General features: G+C 44.8%; 2 protein-coding genes across 2 annotated transcripts; both read right to left on the bottom strand.

Annotated features, from left to right (window-relative positions):
* Positions 1-1,628: 1,628 nt before the first annotated feature.
* On the bottom strand, positions 1,629-5,208 carry CSUI_002810 (uncharacterized protein; the record flags this gene model as incomplete). The annotated part of the gene is made up of 4 exons (XM_068063009.1): positions 1,629-2,084; positions 2,694-3,181; positions 3,792-4,214; positions 5,142-5,208. 4 exons carry the CDS (start codon positions 5,206-5,208, stop codon positions 1,695-1,697), a joined length of 1,368 nt encoding a protein of 455 aa, XP_067925015.1. The 3' UTR covers positions 1,629-1,694.
* Positions 5,209-8,707: 3,499 nt separating this feature from the next.
* On the bottom strand, positions 8,708-14,773 carry CSUI_002809 (uncharacterized protein). The gene is made up of 4 exons (XM_068063008.1): positions 12,557-14,773; positions 10,977-11,822; positions 9,684-9,946; positions 8,708-9,182 (listed from the first exon to the last, which is right to left on the bottom strand). The coding sequence occupies exons 1-4, from the start codon at positions 12,645-12,647 to the stop codon at positions 8,799-8,801; spliced, it is 1,584 nt and encodes a 527-aa protein (XP_067925014.1). The 5' UTR covers positions 12,648-14,773; the 3' UTR covers positions 8,708-8,798.
* Positions 14,774-15,765: the final 992 nt, after the last annotated feature.

The following is a 15,765-nucleotide window of genomic DNA, read 5'->3' as shown; positions in this document are numbered from 1 at the left end:
TTGCCGTGATTCTTGATAGGGAGAGAAAAGCCCCAAGACTTCAGAAAAGAAAACACTTCGAAAGAACTACACAAAGGAGCACTTTTCTTTCGCCTCGAGATGTCACTACGCAGTCGCGCAGTGATCGAGACACATAATGTCGGTCGCGTCGCATAAAGAAGAGAAGAATTTACGCCACTACTAGGATGAGAAGGTGTTATACTGAGTGATGGTCAAAGCCTGACGTTAGTCCGCGCGGAAGAAAAGAAAGCATCACAGAAATATAACGTAAACCGTGGCTGGTTGCTTTCCATGGGAGATCGGTATGTTGGATCAATTGGTCTTGCCGGACAGAGACAAAGCGGATTCCGCGAAAAAAATCAAACCTCCCATGTAAGAGTGGATCCGCGTCTCTTACTTTTCTCTCTTCTCCACTCAGAAGAACGGCGGAGAGCTCGACATTCTCCCAGCTGTATGGAGAATCTTGTGTCTCCCTAGAGCCGGAAGAACTCTCCGGCGGTCTGTCCGGATGCTCGGTCTGTCAGGAGTATTCAAGTCGAGGTGGGTGAGAAGTCTTACAGGAGTTTCTAGGCAAGCAGATCGTGAAAGGTTGTCGTGTCCATTCGTATGTAATCTTCCCGTCTTCCAGTAGTGTCCGAGTCTCGAGCTTGGCAGGGAGATTACCATGGTACCCGTAGTCTCCCTTATTCTTTCGCGGTTGAGAACGAGAGATCGTTGTGCGTCTTTGTGAGAGAGCTGGAACGTCAGTTCAGAAGTTTCTCTCGGGTTTACCCGGTCTTGTCCTCGGGGAAGAGTTTCTGGAAGTCTGTGGTTTTCTTCTTGTCAAGGTGCCGATGCGGCGGAAGGGAAAGAGAGCGCGACGTTAGCTCCTGTGACTGCTAAGAAAGCTGGCGAATTAGATCGGTAGCTATGTGGATTCGAGTTAGATAGATAGATAGATAGTTAAATACATATATGACGCGGAGTTATAGAAAGTTCCGTCCTTTCTTCCTCACAGGGCATAATGCGTTTCAGAATAGCAGGCGCTGCGCGTCTCGACCTGGTAGTTTGCATTTAAGTGTGTGAGGAGGCTAGAGCTGAGGTGTACATACACCTCAGTTATCTCACCGACGACTCTTCTCTTAGGTGAGATACTATGGTGCGGGAAGCGTTTTTTTTTTTTTTTCTAGGGAAGGTGATGGAGTAATGGTGACTAAGGAAATCAGACTGTATTAGATCAATTCACATCAGGGACAGCCACAACGACGTCGTTCTCCAGCTGCTGATCTGTCTTCTTCACGGGGAATGAAAGGCGTCACGATGTTGTTTCTTTGCTTACATCTTGATACCTCACAGAAGCTCTCTTCAGCAAACAGCTGGCTGTGTCGTGTTGTTCTGCTAAAGTACGCTTGTCACGAAGTTCTGTAGAAGTAGAATCTCGAGAGTTAGACGTAAATCTCTTTCATTCCTCTTGAAAGCAAAAGCCCAGGACCATGTTACGCAGGGCTTGCAGCACAAACCAGGAGATACAGATCGAAGAGGGATAGAGATAGGTACACAGGTAGATGGTCAAGGAGTCGTTGAACCAGTCTGTAGATGTTTCCTTAGGCGTGCGTGCCAGTGCATTCTTGCGGGTGTCTTTGTATTACTGACAAGAATCTTTTCACCGGCAGAACTAATTCTGCAGTTCTACCATTGCCATGATCAGCACACCTTCACCAAGGCACACTGTGAATGAAGAAGAAAGAAACCACTGTTAAGAACATCGTGGAGACACGAGACGTTTTATAAAGGGAGCTGTCGCCATTCATTTTGTGATTCTTTGGGTTGCATGCAGCTGTAATTCCTTGAGCTGACATATCGACTTGATTACGGCATGGGACAGCATCGATCTCGCCTGCTTCCCACTGTTTGTATTTGTTTTCGTCACACACGCATGCCCATGGATAGTCGGTACTTTGGGGGTACATAAAATCGAAGTAAGAGCCTTGGTTGCCTCCTTCAAAGTTTTGAGGATTGGAGATATCTGCCCCATTGCCAAAGAGATTGCCGATCATATCAAAGATTCCATGTGCTCTGACTTGAACAAATGCCGTCTGATGATGCTGTAGAGAGAGAAATTCGAGACACCAGAGGCAGACAGACATACAAGGACAAGAAGAGGAAGAAAGAACACAATGAAAGAAAGCAGGAAGCTCGTCTGGATCGGGCAGAGCTGGGGGTAGGGCAAGCCTCGTTAGTGCATCGAGTGTGCGAGGTGGTGTATCTTGTTCCTTCGCTCGTGTCCTTAGCTAATCTGAAGTATCGGACAGTTTCCCAGAAAAGGTTCGTGAACTCTCCAATGAGTAGCTTTCCCGGGAATGATGGAGTGAGCTATGAGCTGCTACCCGGCTGAAAATTTAAACACCCCGGGGGAGGTCAGAGGAAAGTACACTGTCTCTGCTGTAGCTGCCGTTGGTTTTTTGTCAAGTTTTCCTGAAGATAGAGATATGTTTAGAATGAGAACGTTACCAACTTCATGGAACTATTCTAGGGTATCGTATATGTTCAGAAAGACTGAATGAGTTCTTCTCAATCGGGTGACCCTGGAGAAAGAGGGCTAGTTGAGAGTAGTAGCTTATCATGGAGAAGGGTTCAATTTACAAGCATCTTTTGCCGGAAACAGGCTGAGCTTCGTTTCCCTTCTCTCTCGAGAGTCCATCGCATCTCCTTACCTCAGAATCCTCATTCACCACTCTCGTCTCTACGTGAGGAGAGTTCCTTTGCGAAAAGTTATCGTCCTGATTCTCCTTGTGTGAAGGAGAGATGATCTCCCTGTCTTCTGGTATGTGCTCTACTGAACCAGCTGAGGGGGTAAGGATCGGAACATCCTTCCCGTCTTTCTCCCTATCTCGATTCTTCACTCTCAGGTTCGTCTCTGAGGGGCTTTTGTTCGTTCGTGAAACCCGGGGAAGAAGATCATTAAGTGAGACTTTAGAAAGATTGATATGTTCCATCTTCACAACACTGCGGATAGGTTTTTCGATCCTCCTTGCTGGATCAGCGACAGAAGAAGATTGATGAGGCAAGTCAGAATTTCTTTTCTTTCTGGTGTCCCCCGTCGGAAAAGATGAAGACATGTCGTTTCTCGTTTGTTTGGGTTGATCTTCGTTTGCGCTGTTACATGCTGGGGACAGGCGGAAGGGCTCAAGACGAGGTAGGGCTGGGAAATGCATAGAGAAGATGAAACCATACAGCGCAAAGGAAAGCCCGTGAAAAAGGAGGCCTCTTCTGATTCTGCTGCACTCGCTGAATGCTCCAACTGAGATAGTCAATCCTACATAACGCTATTCTCTTTGTCATGAGTCTCTTACCACGATAGGCAGATCATAGATAGATAGATAGATTAAAGATAGATAGATAGACCGGACTATTTCTTTCAGGCTGTCTCAGAGAGAGGGTTATTCCTACATGTGTGGTTGAGAGAAAAAGATACAAGGGAGGAACGCAGTAGGCATGGAAGAGATAACTGAAAGTCCTCCTATGTCTTCACAGACCTTTCTGGTGTCATCCGTCACTCACATACAGATGATATGTCAATCTGAAGTCTACATGCATTGAATATACATAAATACTTCAGATTGACATATCGTCTTGTCTTTTCTTCCACGTCTCTATAACGTACTCTCATCTCTTGGTAAAGCCTCAAAATTGTGAGAAAACCGCCTTTAGTGAATGTTTCTTTGAGAAGAAAGACCGTAAGCGACTACTACTGCTTCGATCAGTTCCAGTGTCTATACACCTGTCCACCTCGTAGATCACTGTTTTCTTACCTGGAGGCTTTGGAATGCCGAGAGTCTCCCAGATGGGACGATCTGGTGTCTCACACCGATCTTTTTCTCCAGCGGAGCATCGTCGGAAAGCTTCCTTTCTCTCTTCAAAGACTGTAGAGACAACTTTATTGAGCTCTCTCACGTTTCTGATCTTGAGCCGAGCACCTGCACTTGATCCTTGACTTAGGAGACTTTTCAAATCGCAAGTATCTTCTTGCCCCCCTCTGACTATGCGAGTGTCTTGAAAACGTTCTATGTGTGAGATCAGTCCCGAAGACGGCTGGAGATAGGGTGGCCTAATAGGCGGATCTTTAGGCGCCGAGAAAGTATGTGACTTGATGGATTTCATTGAGAGAGAACGAGGCTGAAGAGATTTCACTTCTGATCCATGCGCGATAAGGTGACAAGGACAGAAGACTGGATCTGAAGAAAAGACAGATAAAGATACAACAACAGAGAAGGACTTTGACAAGATGACAAAAAGAAACGTTCTTATTTCAGTTGTCGAAGGTATAGAAACACACGACGTACAGGTGTTAAGAGAGTAAGATAAGCCATTAGCTGTCCCTGTGTAGATCTATGTGCTATGTGATGAGTTGGGTGTATAGACAGACGTACAGGATTTGATATGACATGACTCCCCCTTCAATCAAGAAGAGATTTCGACAGATGAAAAATACATAGGTACACGTAAATAGTTACTTCTCAGTGGATGAATACACATAGGAAGAGACACACAGGGGACAGAGATGTAGAGTTTCGAGAGATAAAGATAGCATGAATGGATAGGGAGCTGCCATCGAAGTTATGACTCGGAGAATAAAGATAGATACGAGACACCTAGATAGAAAGATGTCTGAAGTCCCTCTGAAGAGAAGACAGCCGGTGTCTGTGTGTGTGGAAAGAGAGAGATGCAAAGAGAAGGAGAGAACACATTCAGATAGAGACACAGATGCATGAATAGCAAACTCATCTAGAAAGAAGACGGCGCAGATTCAGATCTAGACATAAGAGACAGACAGGCATCGGGCCATGCTGGTTGAAGCATGTGTCTTCATATCATTACCCTACGAACAAAGTTTAAAATATAGGAGCGATCGAAACATACCAGGGAAAACAGAGATTCTTCTGACAAAATACCCTTAATTCGATCGACGCTCTCTAGACTACTGTCTCATCTCTGTCTTCTCAGCCATCTCTCATGCCTCTCCATACAGCAGGAGGTCACACGACGGGGTTCGCATGGTGTGTATGCATACACAACGTTAATAGATTGGGATCGAGAGAATGTGTGAGATACAGCCAGAGAGAAAGAGAGAGAAGGCAGCTTCTTTTTTCTCCTCTTCTTACCGTGATATACATCCCGTGTATGAAGAAGGAAGGAAAGTAACCAAACAACGCGGATATGAAAAGGCATCTTTCTGAAGAAGGATCAACACGCCTGGAAGATGTGAGAAGCAAGGAAGAAAAGAAAGAAAGGACCTCAGAAGCGACAGCGTTGTTCTCTTATTACCAAACCTGCGAGGAAAAGTACGCTCATTAAGGTGAAGGCGATGATGTGTGTAGAAACTGCGGAGCAGAAACACGCAAAGCCCTAGCTTGCTCTTCTGAGAAAGGAAGAAGACCATTCCTCATCAGCCTTCATTTCTCCTTACAGTCTTCTTCTGTACAACGTCTCTTTCAACGAGTTGGAGAAGAATCTTATCTCGGAGAACCCGAGAAGATGAGCTTTTGAAGAAAAGGCGTTTTCCTTCGCCTCTTTTCTTCCGTGTTGGTTCAGTGAGCTGATAGGAAGAGAAAGAAAAGATGATGGCGAAGACAACGACGAGCATGCAAAGGATGAAAGAGAAAGACCGAGTTGTTGTGAAGAAGATGTATACGAGACGATATCAGAGAATTCTTCTTCTTCTTCTACCTCTTCTTCAGATCCTCTTCACCGCCGGAGACTCCTGCACCTCATCTCTCATGTATGGCTCTACGAGCTCAACTCAAAATGAAGAAGGAGAGACAACCTGATAGGCCTGGCGAACCTCTCCCGCGTTCCTGCTACAAGGAGTGAATGACTTCAAGCCTCTCACGAGCATCGATCTGGATCGATTGAATCGAAAGGGAAAGACTCAATGGAAAAACAGGAAGGGAGAGAGAAAAGGGAAGAAACCTTTCAAATAGGAAGGGGAGTCATCACGAAAGGGAAGAATAATGGAATGAATGAATTGCATGGATGATCTACCATCCCGTTCCTTGTGAGGAAGAGCTAATCGATCTTTCCATCGATCTCTTTAGAGATTCAGGTCAAGCTGTTCTTTCAAAGCAGTGGTGGAAAAGAAAAAGAAAAGGAGAGCATCGACAGATCGATCAGGATAGTGATGGTGGTCACACTCGATCTAAATCTCTCGTTTTTGCGGTGAATGATGATGGACAGCTATCCGATTGACAGGCAGCTAGCTATTTTCTCAAACCTCTCAACGGACATGATTAAAATGAAAGAAAACTTTTCTTTCAAACTGAACATTTCCTGCTAAGTGTGATGTGCCATCAAATCCCGCGAAAAGATCGAAGTCTTGGAAAAGGCTCTTCTGGTGCTCTGCCTGCCGGCATACGGGGTCCCCCGGGGGTGTTTGCGTGACTGAAGAACTCTTTAGAGACAAGTCCGAGTAGATTGGACAGGGATTTTTATCATTCTTCTATTCTCTCTCACTTTAAGATTCATCCATGAAGAGCGAAACAGATTCTACTAGTTGATACTTCATACCACACACCTTCTCTTGACAGATCTTCTTGGCCCCGTTTCTTCTCTTTCTTTTCCTTCTCCCTTCCCTTCTTTCTTCTTTTGTTATTTCTCGTTTCTCTCCCCTCTCTTCATTATCAGTTTCGTGAGCTTCGCCGAGAAACAGCCGGCGTCATCGAGGATCCTCCTCGCTTCCGACCTTAAACAATCCCCGCCTGCCTGACTTGTCTACGGTTCTATCTATCTTTCTTGTGGAACGTCTCTTCCTTTCACTATTTGTTTCTTCCTTCGTTTAGGAGTTGTTCCTCTACCCTCTTCTCCTACTTTTCTATAAAGGAGGGAGGTCTCCTCTCTCTTTCAAGGTCACATCTTTTCATGATCTTTTATCTCCCTGAGGTCATTTCTTTCTCACTTCCATCATCTGCTTGTTTTCGTTGTCTGCTTTTTCTTTCCCGTCAAAAAAAGGAGACTTTTCCGTCTGAAAGAGCTCTTCCTTTCTCTTCATCGGAGGATCTGAAGTTCTTCTCATGGTTTATCGTCAAGCAACTGTCTCTCCTCTCCCGACAAGCAGTTGCCGGCCCCGTCGCCGCGTCTCCGTTCGGCATCTGCTTATGTCTTGACTCAATCAGAGGTGTCTGGAATCCTCTCCTCTTAACACCTAACTATAACATGATCCATAGTAAATAGATTTTCTCTCTCTCTTTCTTTCTTTTTGTCCTCTCCTTCTGCTGCAGGTGGATGACGGTGCTGAGGAAATGATCAGCGAAGAGAGAAGATTCACGCGGCTCACAAAAGAGGGTGAGGAGATGGATGGAAAAGAGAGAGGAAGTCCAGAGAGAGCAACAAAGTACAAGAAGAAGAAATGCTTCAATCTGTGCTGGTGTCATTCTATGTGTATGGAGAAGTCTTTCTCGTGCTTCTTTCGGTACACCTACTACATCCTCCTACCACCCCTGGGGTCTAGTCTGTAAAGGAGTAATCAACTTCGCCTTTCTTTCTTCTTCACATGCAAACTGAAACAGAGAAAGAACCGATTCTTTCCGAAGAGTGTCAGTCGGCACATCACACACGAGACAGAGAGAGAGAGAGGTCTGCATGAAAGTGACCCCTCTCTCAGGTGCAACATGACGCTGAAATCTCTCTCTCTTTCCACTCTCCTGTTCTTCCTTAGAAGAGGAGAACGAGCTTTCCTTTTTCCTTCTTCCTTCTCGTGTATCTTTTCTTCAGACAGTAAAGTCAGCAATCCGTTTCTATCGTTGTCAGGATGATCTTCTGTTGTGTGCGTGGGTAGGTATCGTCTAGGGAGGAGAGGGAAGGTTACGGGCCTCTTGGTTATCATCTAGGGGTTTCTTTATACTATACATGCGTGTCTTTGAAAACGGTTCTATCTATCACTTCTTTCTCTCTCTGGATGTCTGTATGTAGACCTTGAGCTGTTGGAGTTCATTTCTTTCTTTCTTGCATTTTACCGATCTATCTTTTACAAGATACTCAAAGAGCGGAATACACGATGAAAAAGAAAAAGAAGAAAAGAAAGAAGACTTCCTTCTCATTGCCATGAGAAGGCCGAAGATTGTTTGCAGTAGGTTGTCCCATCAGGCTGACTTAGGATGGCCGTAGCCCGTTGGGTGTACATACACCACCTCGTCAATGGATCAATCAGTGCTTTCCCTTTTCGTTCATATCAGATGGTTTGAACTTCATTCAAAAGTCTTGTGTTTTTCTGTTTCTCTCGCTCTTTCTTTGAAACAGCACTTCTCAAAATGGTGGTTCAAAGAATGACAAGGAGATACAGAATTCTCTATATGTTCATCTACATACATCTTTATACCCCTCGGGGTACATACGTATGTACATCAAACACATGTATCTATCCACCTATCTACTTACCTCAGTATACCTGCTACATGCATACATACGCCGCCCATAGAGATCGTTCCATAAAGATCTACCTATATACTTGTAAAATATATATCTACGCATGGAGATCCACGTACATACACGCATACACACGCATGGATGCATGAAGATCTACGTATGTATATACATGTATGTATATACATACATATATATACATAGGCACAGGCATATATATCGGACTGCTTCGGATTCTTCTTATCTTCTGTCTAATTTCGTATCACCCAGCATCATTCAAATGCCTTCTCCGTCTTCTCCTTCTTTCACGTATACTTCCCAGACCTTTCTTCCCTTTTTCACCGTCTCTCTGTACATCTATCTGTCTATCTCTCTATCTATTCATTTCCTACTTCACGTAACTCCTATGGATACCCGCTCGCCAACGTGGCTGTTCCGATGGCTATGCATACATACAGAAGTATCGAGAGAGGCGAAGCAGAGTATCTCTGTACGCTATCATTCATTTTGTGATTCTTTGGGTTGCATGCAGCTGTAATTCCTTGAGCTGACATATCGACTTGATTACGGCATGGGACAGCATCGATCTCGCCTGCTTCCCACTGTTTGTATTTGTTTTCGTCACACACGCATGCCCATGGATAGTCGGTACTTTGGGGGTACATAAAATCGAAGTAAGAGCCTTGGTTGCCTCCTTCAAAGTTTTGAGGATTGGAGATATCTGCCCCATTGCCAAAGAGATTTGAAATAAGGTTGAAAATACGAGCGTTCACTTGAACCAGCGACTCCTAAACAAAGGGAAACAACACAAGGAAGACGATCGAGAAGAAAGAGTGAAAGATAGATAGATAGATTAAAGATACATAGATAGATAGATAGATTAAAGATAGATAGATGGACTACCGCTATCCATCTATCTACCGATCTGTCTATCTATCCACCGCGTGGTTCTCTGGTGTAGATAGATAGCTACGTTCAAGATAGGTAGATAGGCCGGAGACAGGACAGATCAATCGCAGATCGACAGGTTGATAGGTCAAAGGCAGGCGAGTAGATCGGGACTTGAGCCCTTGTAGTTTTCCAGGAAAGATGAATAATATTTCCTGCATGAGGGACTTGTTTAGATGAGAGAAAAGCTACGAAATGTTTCTGAAGAGAAGAAGCTTTTCATTCCTAAAAGCAATCCATGTAGATGTCTCTATATGTATATGTATGAAACGTACGACGTACGAATGTACATAGCAATATGTATGTATGGATGGCTGGACGTGGGGAGAGGAGCTTCTTACTTCATTTCCTTCAGATTCTAGAGGTAGAGAGGGATGGCGTCGATGCTGTGACAACCGATTTGCCTCTTCTTCGTGAACCAGATCTCTAGGCAATGAGCCTCCTGCAGAAGACGATGGTGACGGAGAAGAAGAATTTTCTTCACTCTTATCCAGAAGAGATGGAGAGCTAACTTCGTCCTCTGTCTGTAGAGACTGTGTGTTTTTCGTATCTCTCTCGCATGCAGTTGACAGGTGAAACGGCGCAATCCATGATGGCGAAGAGGCTGTACATACACATACACACATAGACTTTACATACGTATCTGTACCCGTATACATACATAACTTTGTATCATATATATATTCTCAGTGTATATACTAGGCTAGAGGGAATTCTATGTAACTTCACAGAGTCTATGTGTCTACACATCACCTACGACCTCTGTGGACATGCAGCCATCTCATCGTCCACGTCGCTTGGATGAAGGAAAATGGTACGCATGCCTAAGCACAAATGTCTATACATATCATACATACATATACGTCTCACTGCAATGTACTTACATACATAGAGACGTGTGATCTATCGTCTTTCTCAGTGACTCTGTAGGCACAGGCCTTATGCACATATCATCATTTTGACGTTTAGCAAAAGAAGATATACACACTAAGCATATATATATATATGTATACGTATATCCCAGTTGAACGATCATGCAGGGAAGGAGGATGTTTGAGTCTACGCATGGGTGCAGATAGAAGCAAGACCACGTCTCTATACTTTCCTTGGTCCCTCCTATATATAGCAATATCATGTCTGGCACCAGGTATATATGTATATAGGTGTTTGTATATAGAGAGAGATATGAAAAGGGAGGGCGTTAGTCATTGTCTGTAGAGACCATCCATCAGGCATTGAGTAAACCTTCTTCAGGAAGATCTACTCCCCGGCTCCAGCACTCTACAGAAAGGCACCTCATTCTTCTACGTAGACAGAGAGATATATCAAAGATAGATGATACGTAGATTAAAGATAGGCGGATAGATTTAGGACAGATAGATAGATAAAGATAGATAGATAGATACAAGAAAGATAGATCAAATATAGATTTCACTTGTTTGCTCTCTTGGCAGCCGAAAGAAGGAGAAACGAAAGTAGACAAGCGCACACCCAAGCAAAGCCAAGATGGCAAAAGAGGAGAATACAGGAACTTCTTCCTCCCGCCTTCTCATCTTAAAGAAAGGAGGAGGTAGAAAGAAAGAAAGGAGTGAGAAAGAAAGAAAGAGTTAGAAAAGAGAGGGCTTTTTGCTTACAGGTAGTTGAAGGTTCAGGTATTCCAAGGATTGTCCATATGCTTCTATCAGGGGTTTCGCATTTTTCTTTCTTTCCTTGAAGGCATTCTCGAGCGGCTTGCCTTCGTTTCTCATGAATGGAATCGACCAAAGTATTGGTCTTCTTTAACTCCTCAAGCTTACGTGTCGCGTTAGGTGTTCTTCCTTCTCTCTTAAGTTCATCTAAGCATCGTTCGGAGGGACTCTCTCTTTCTTTCATCTTCTTCTTCTTCTCTTCCTCTCCGCTTGTAGAGATCGCCTCTTTATGAAGTTTCTCTTCTTCTGCTGTCTCTTCTTCTTCTCTCTCCTCGGCAGTCTGTGTCTCCGGAGACGTTTCTGATGTACTTGTATCTCCCTCTTGTTGTTCGTCTTCTTTTTCATGAAGGGTAGATAAACCTAGCATTGAAGGATGTGTCTCTCCTTCTTCTTTCTTCTCGCTAGGACGCGAAGAAGCAGACTGACGATGGGGATGTATTGGACTTGATCGGGTGCTTTCATGTGCTGGAAGAAGATAAGAAGAAGAAGAGAAACGGTCATTCTCATGAAGAGAGATCGCTATAGGCTTCTTCTCTCCTGTACGAAAGTGTTGACCCGATAAATGAAGAGACGAAGAAGGAGCAAGAGATCTCTTAGACTTCTCATTATCTTCATGGTGAGGGCGAGATAGAGAAAGAGAGAGAATGTATGCTTCTTCTTCGGAGAGCATCGGGTGTCTTTCTATGTTCATTCTTCGAATCCCCTCGTTTCTTGTCGAAAGGAGGTTACGAGGGTCTCCTGCATGACGAGCTCTCTCTGCTAGAATGAAACGGAGTCCCTTGCCTTCTTCATCTGGATAAGAAAGAAAGAAAGAAGCGAAACGCAAGAGAGAGAGAGAAAGAAAGGAAAGGGCAGAAATAAGAGACAAAGAAGAAGAGGAGTGAGAGAGGATGAGAGACTGACTGACAAGAGGAGGATACCTAGGGCTGTTCCCTTCATTCTTTAGCTGGGTTGTCTACGTTACGTTGCTGCTGGACTGTAGGAAGGAGCATCTCTCACCTACACTATGTTCATGTACGCTAAATAGATACATACATTAAAGATAAATAGATAGATAGACGGAATGCCGCTGGCTCTAGGCATACACAGGAATAGATTTGCGGAGGAGCTGAAGACGGGAACATATACTGACAGGAAAGAAAGATGAAGTGAGTTAGGGAGACTTTCTTTCGGTAGATATGAAAAGCTCTTTGATGCGAAGGAGAGCTTTGCTGAAACGTGTCTCACTTCTTATCTTTCCTACACAACATGACAAGCATTCGAGTCTATGCCTCTTCCTATCCATACACATATCCATACACTCTCTCTCTATATATATACCTTCTCTCTCTTCCTCTTTCTCTCTCTGTAAGGTAGATATCTGTCTGTACCTGTCTACGTAGTGGTCTAAACGTAGTCCATCTCCCTCTCTCTATACCTTTGTATATACAGCTGCCTCCGTCTACATCTGTCTCGATCATCTCTTCTAAGCGATCCTCCTTAGTCTAGCTAGCTGTCCTTGAATCGATACATCTTTTATCTCTCACCTGAGAGTGAGAAACAATGAAGAAGAAAGAGAGAGAGGAAGAAGAGCGGGAGCATCGATTGTCGATATCCTCGGCGTATGGAGGCCTTCATCTTCTCTCAAGGAGAAAAGAAAAGAGAAAGGCATCAACTAAAGAAAGAAAGAAAAGAAAGGAGAGCTTGACTACACGGAGAAAGAAGGAAAGAGAATACGAGAAAAGTAAACTAGAGAAGGAGATGAACTAATTCTTGAAATGTCAGCTAGGCGTCTTTAGTTAACTTCTTGGTCTTTCTTTTCTTTTCGGATGAATAGCATAGAGGGTCTTCGCAACTGCAGGGAGTGAGAGAGAGACGTGTCCCAAGTGAAGCGAACAGGGGAGGAGAAGAAGAAGAAGTCGATCTCTTTGACCTCTCGATTGATGTGTCTCTCGCCCCTTCCAGCTAGCCGTTAACAGTCGATGAAGTCTCTTCTCAGCCGTATGAAATCCCTATGATACAAGAAAGAAAGAAAGACAACGAGGCCACATCCATCATCTCTCTCTCTCTCTGTGTCTCTATCTATCTCTCTGCGCGGAGAAATTGCTTGGAGAGGAAACCTGCTCTGTTTGGACTGTCTCTCTTCAATGTCCGCCGAAATAGAGAGAGAAATACATCGCGCAGCCTACAGGACCAAGCTGTTCATGAGAGAAGAAAGAAAGAGAGAAAGAGTGAGAAAGAAACAAAGAAGGAAAGAATGGGAAAGAAAGAGAGAAAGAGATCTGTTTCTATACTCTTTCACGCTTCGGAAGGCACTTTTGCAAGACACCAGGAATTGAGTGGTTCTGGTGAAAGGGGAGACGATGCGAACGAAGGGAAGAAATCTCTGCTTTCGGAAAACTTCTCTCTTTCTTGCTCTCTCATGGAAAGGAGTCGTAAGTGAAGAAAAGAAAAGATAGCTTTTCCTTGGTGGTCCAGTGTGAAAGACAATCGAGTTCGGAGAGGCGATAGTCGTTACTATGAGAGGGGAGAAGGAAGGAGAATGCTGGGGCGAAGAAGAGAATAGAGAAAGAAAGATCGATGGATTGACGAGGAATGATAGGTCGAAGAAGAAAGAAGAATATCTTCAGCAGGAAGGTTCGATTGCTGGAGTAGAGAGAGTTCCTTAATCTTTGAAGGAAGAGGAGAAGAAAGAATGAAAGGAGAGGAGCCTAAATGGAGTGTATGTACACGTGTATCAATTTCGTCACGTCTATACACCCCATTCAGCTTCATTGAAGTGCAGCTGTCCCCGTGCTTTTCAGTCTCCTTTCGATCTGAAGAAAAAGAAGCATCTTTGGAGAAAGAAAGATCTCTCTTTGCAAAGCCCTGGCGAAAGAGAGAGAGAAAGAAGGAAAGAAGAAATAGATGCTGATGACCCTATAGTGAACTTTCCATTTCCAAGAAGACTTTTATCTCCCTAGAGATGAAGAAGAGGAAGAGGGAAGATAGAGAGAGAGACAGCGAGAGAGAGAGAGAGAGATAGATAGCTAGACGAATACGTATGTACGTTTGACACAACACAGGACAGGAGTGCGCCCATTCATTCTATTGGGATTTACAATCTCCTCCTCTTAGTTTCAATGGGGAAGAAGGAAGGAAAAAGAAAGGAAGAAAAGAGGACGACGCGAAGGGAAAAAGAGGGGCGAGAAAACGACGGGCTGGAAGAAGAGGATGGATAAGAATCGAAACGGCAATGATCGATGTTCTATCGATCATACATACAACTAGATCGATATCCTTCAGCCTCTACATCTTATGAAATTTATGTACATATTGAGAAGTAGTAGAACGAGATGGATTCACATGAAGAGGATCTCGATTCGTATCACATGGCCACTCTACACGAGAGGGTGTCTCCCCTTCTTTTCCTTCCTTCTTCTTTCCCTACATGGAAGCAAAAGCTTCTTTATTTTGAAATAGACTATCCTTCTCTCTCCAAATAGACGGATAACGAAACAGTGTAATTGTCACGCGCTAAGGTAGTGAAAGTTCCCTTTGCGGCGCAAGATCGGAATGAAGAGATCAGGAAATTCAACCTCTTTTTCAGCTGGAGAATGGAACAAGACGAATACGAACCGCAAGGGGTCAGTGCTTTCGCATCAGCTGACGGAAGAATCGACTGCTTTCGGGAGATCACGGATGAAAAGGAGGGGGAAAGAGATGGGCAGGGAGAGATACTAGGGCATCGTAGCAAGTCAACCGGAGGGACTTAGGCAAGAAACTTGACATCTCTGGCTCCTCTTCATGCGGCCAGAGTCACTCACACATTCACCCACCGGCCGCTATGGCGTGGTGGGTGGTTAGCTAGCTAGCTAGCACCAGCATCGATTTGGAAGAATGCAAGGGTGGGGAAGAGGGTCCCGAGGGTGAGCCGTGATCGGGAGTGACATCTGGCTCCGCGTTCGAAGGTGGTGAGTACGGAGGTGGGTGGGGAAGTTGTAGGAATGCTTGAGAGAGAAAGAGAAAAAAGAAGGAAAGAAGGGCTGGAAAGGAACCCTCGGACTTAAGGTAGAGTAGTAAAAGTGGACGCCGGAAAGGGAAATTCTGGGAATTTGAAGAAGAAGAAGTCCGTTGTCTTTCTTTCATCGTTCTGTTACGCGATTTTCGGGTGTATGTACACCCCGGGCGACCACCCTCATTCAGACGGAGCCGGTGAGACGTCCAGCCAGCCGGGAAGAGTGTTTCTCCTTTATAGTCGCTCGGCGTCGTCTCACAGCAGTCGGGCTTCTTCCTCCCGCCCGGTCAGATAGCCCTCCCGGCCTGCCCGACAAGAGAAATCTCTCTTGCATGCTGGCTAGCTACACATCTTTCCCAGGGACATTCTTTACCGCCGCTACAGGGAAGGCTTCAGCAAATCCGTTAGAGGGGGGTGAGTGTTTCTTTGTTTGGTGACTCCGATCGTCCTCTCACTTTTCCAAAGTAAGGAGGTCTACACAGCTTACTCTCCCCCTTCGTCATAGCATCTGGCAAGATGGAGTGTCTCTTTGTGTGTACATGCTTCATTCGGAGCCTGCCGCTCTACCCTCTTGGAAGTTGTCTCCCAAGATCCGTGACTTCACCCGATGCAGCGCCATACATCATGCAAAATAGTAACTAGTCGACACCTGCCTCTTTAGCAGTGCGGCCAACCGAGTAGAACGGCCCGCCCGATCCGCCGAACCGACATCCGTCTACCACCGTTTCTTACAGACAGACTCATGTCTGAGGAATACTG

The sequence above is a fragment of the Cystoisospora suis genome, assembly GCF_002600585.1.
Source record: "Cystoisospora suis strain Wien I chromosome Unknown contig_1196, whole genome shotgun sequence".
NCBI classification, from domain to species: Eukaryota; Apicomplexa; class Conoidasida; order Eucoccidiorida; family Sarcocystidae; genus Cystoisospora; species Cystoisospora suis.
The sequence above is the reverse complement of the archived record's forward strand: the minus strand, read 5'-3'. Positions and strand labels throughout refer to the sequence as shown.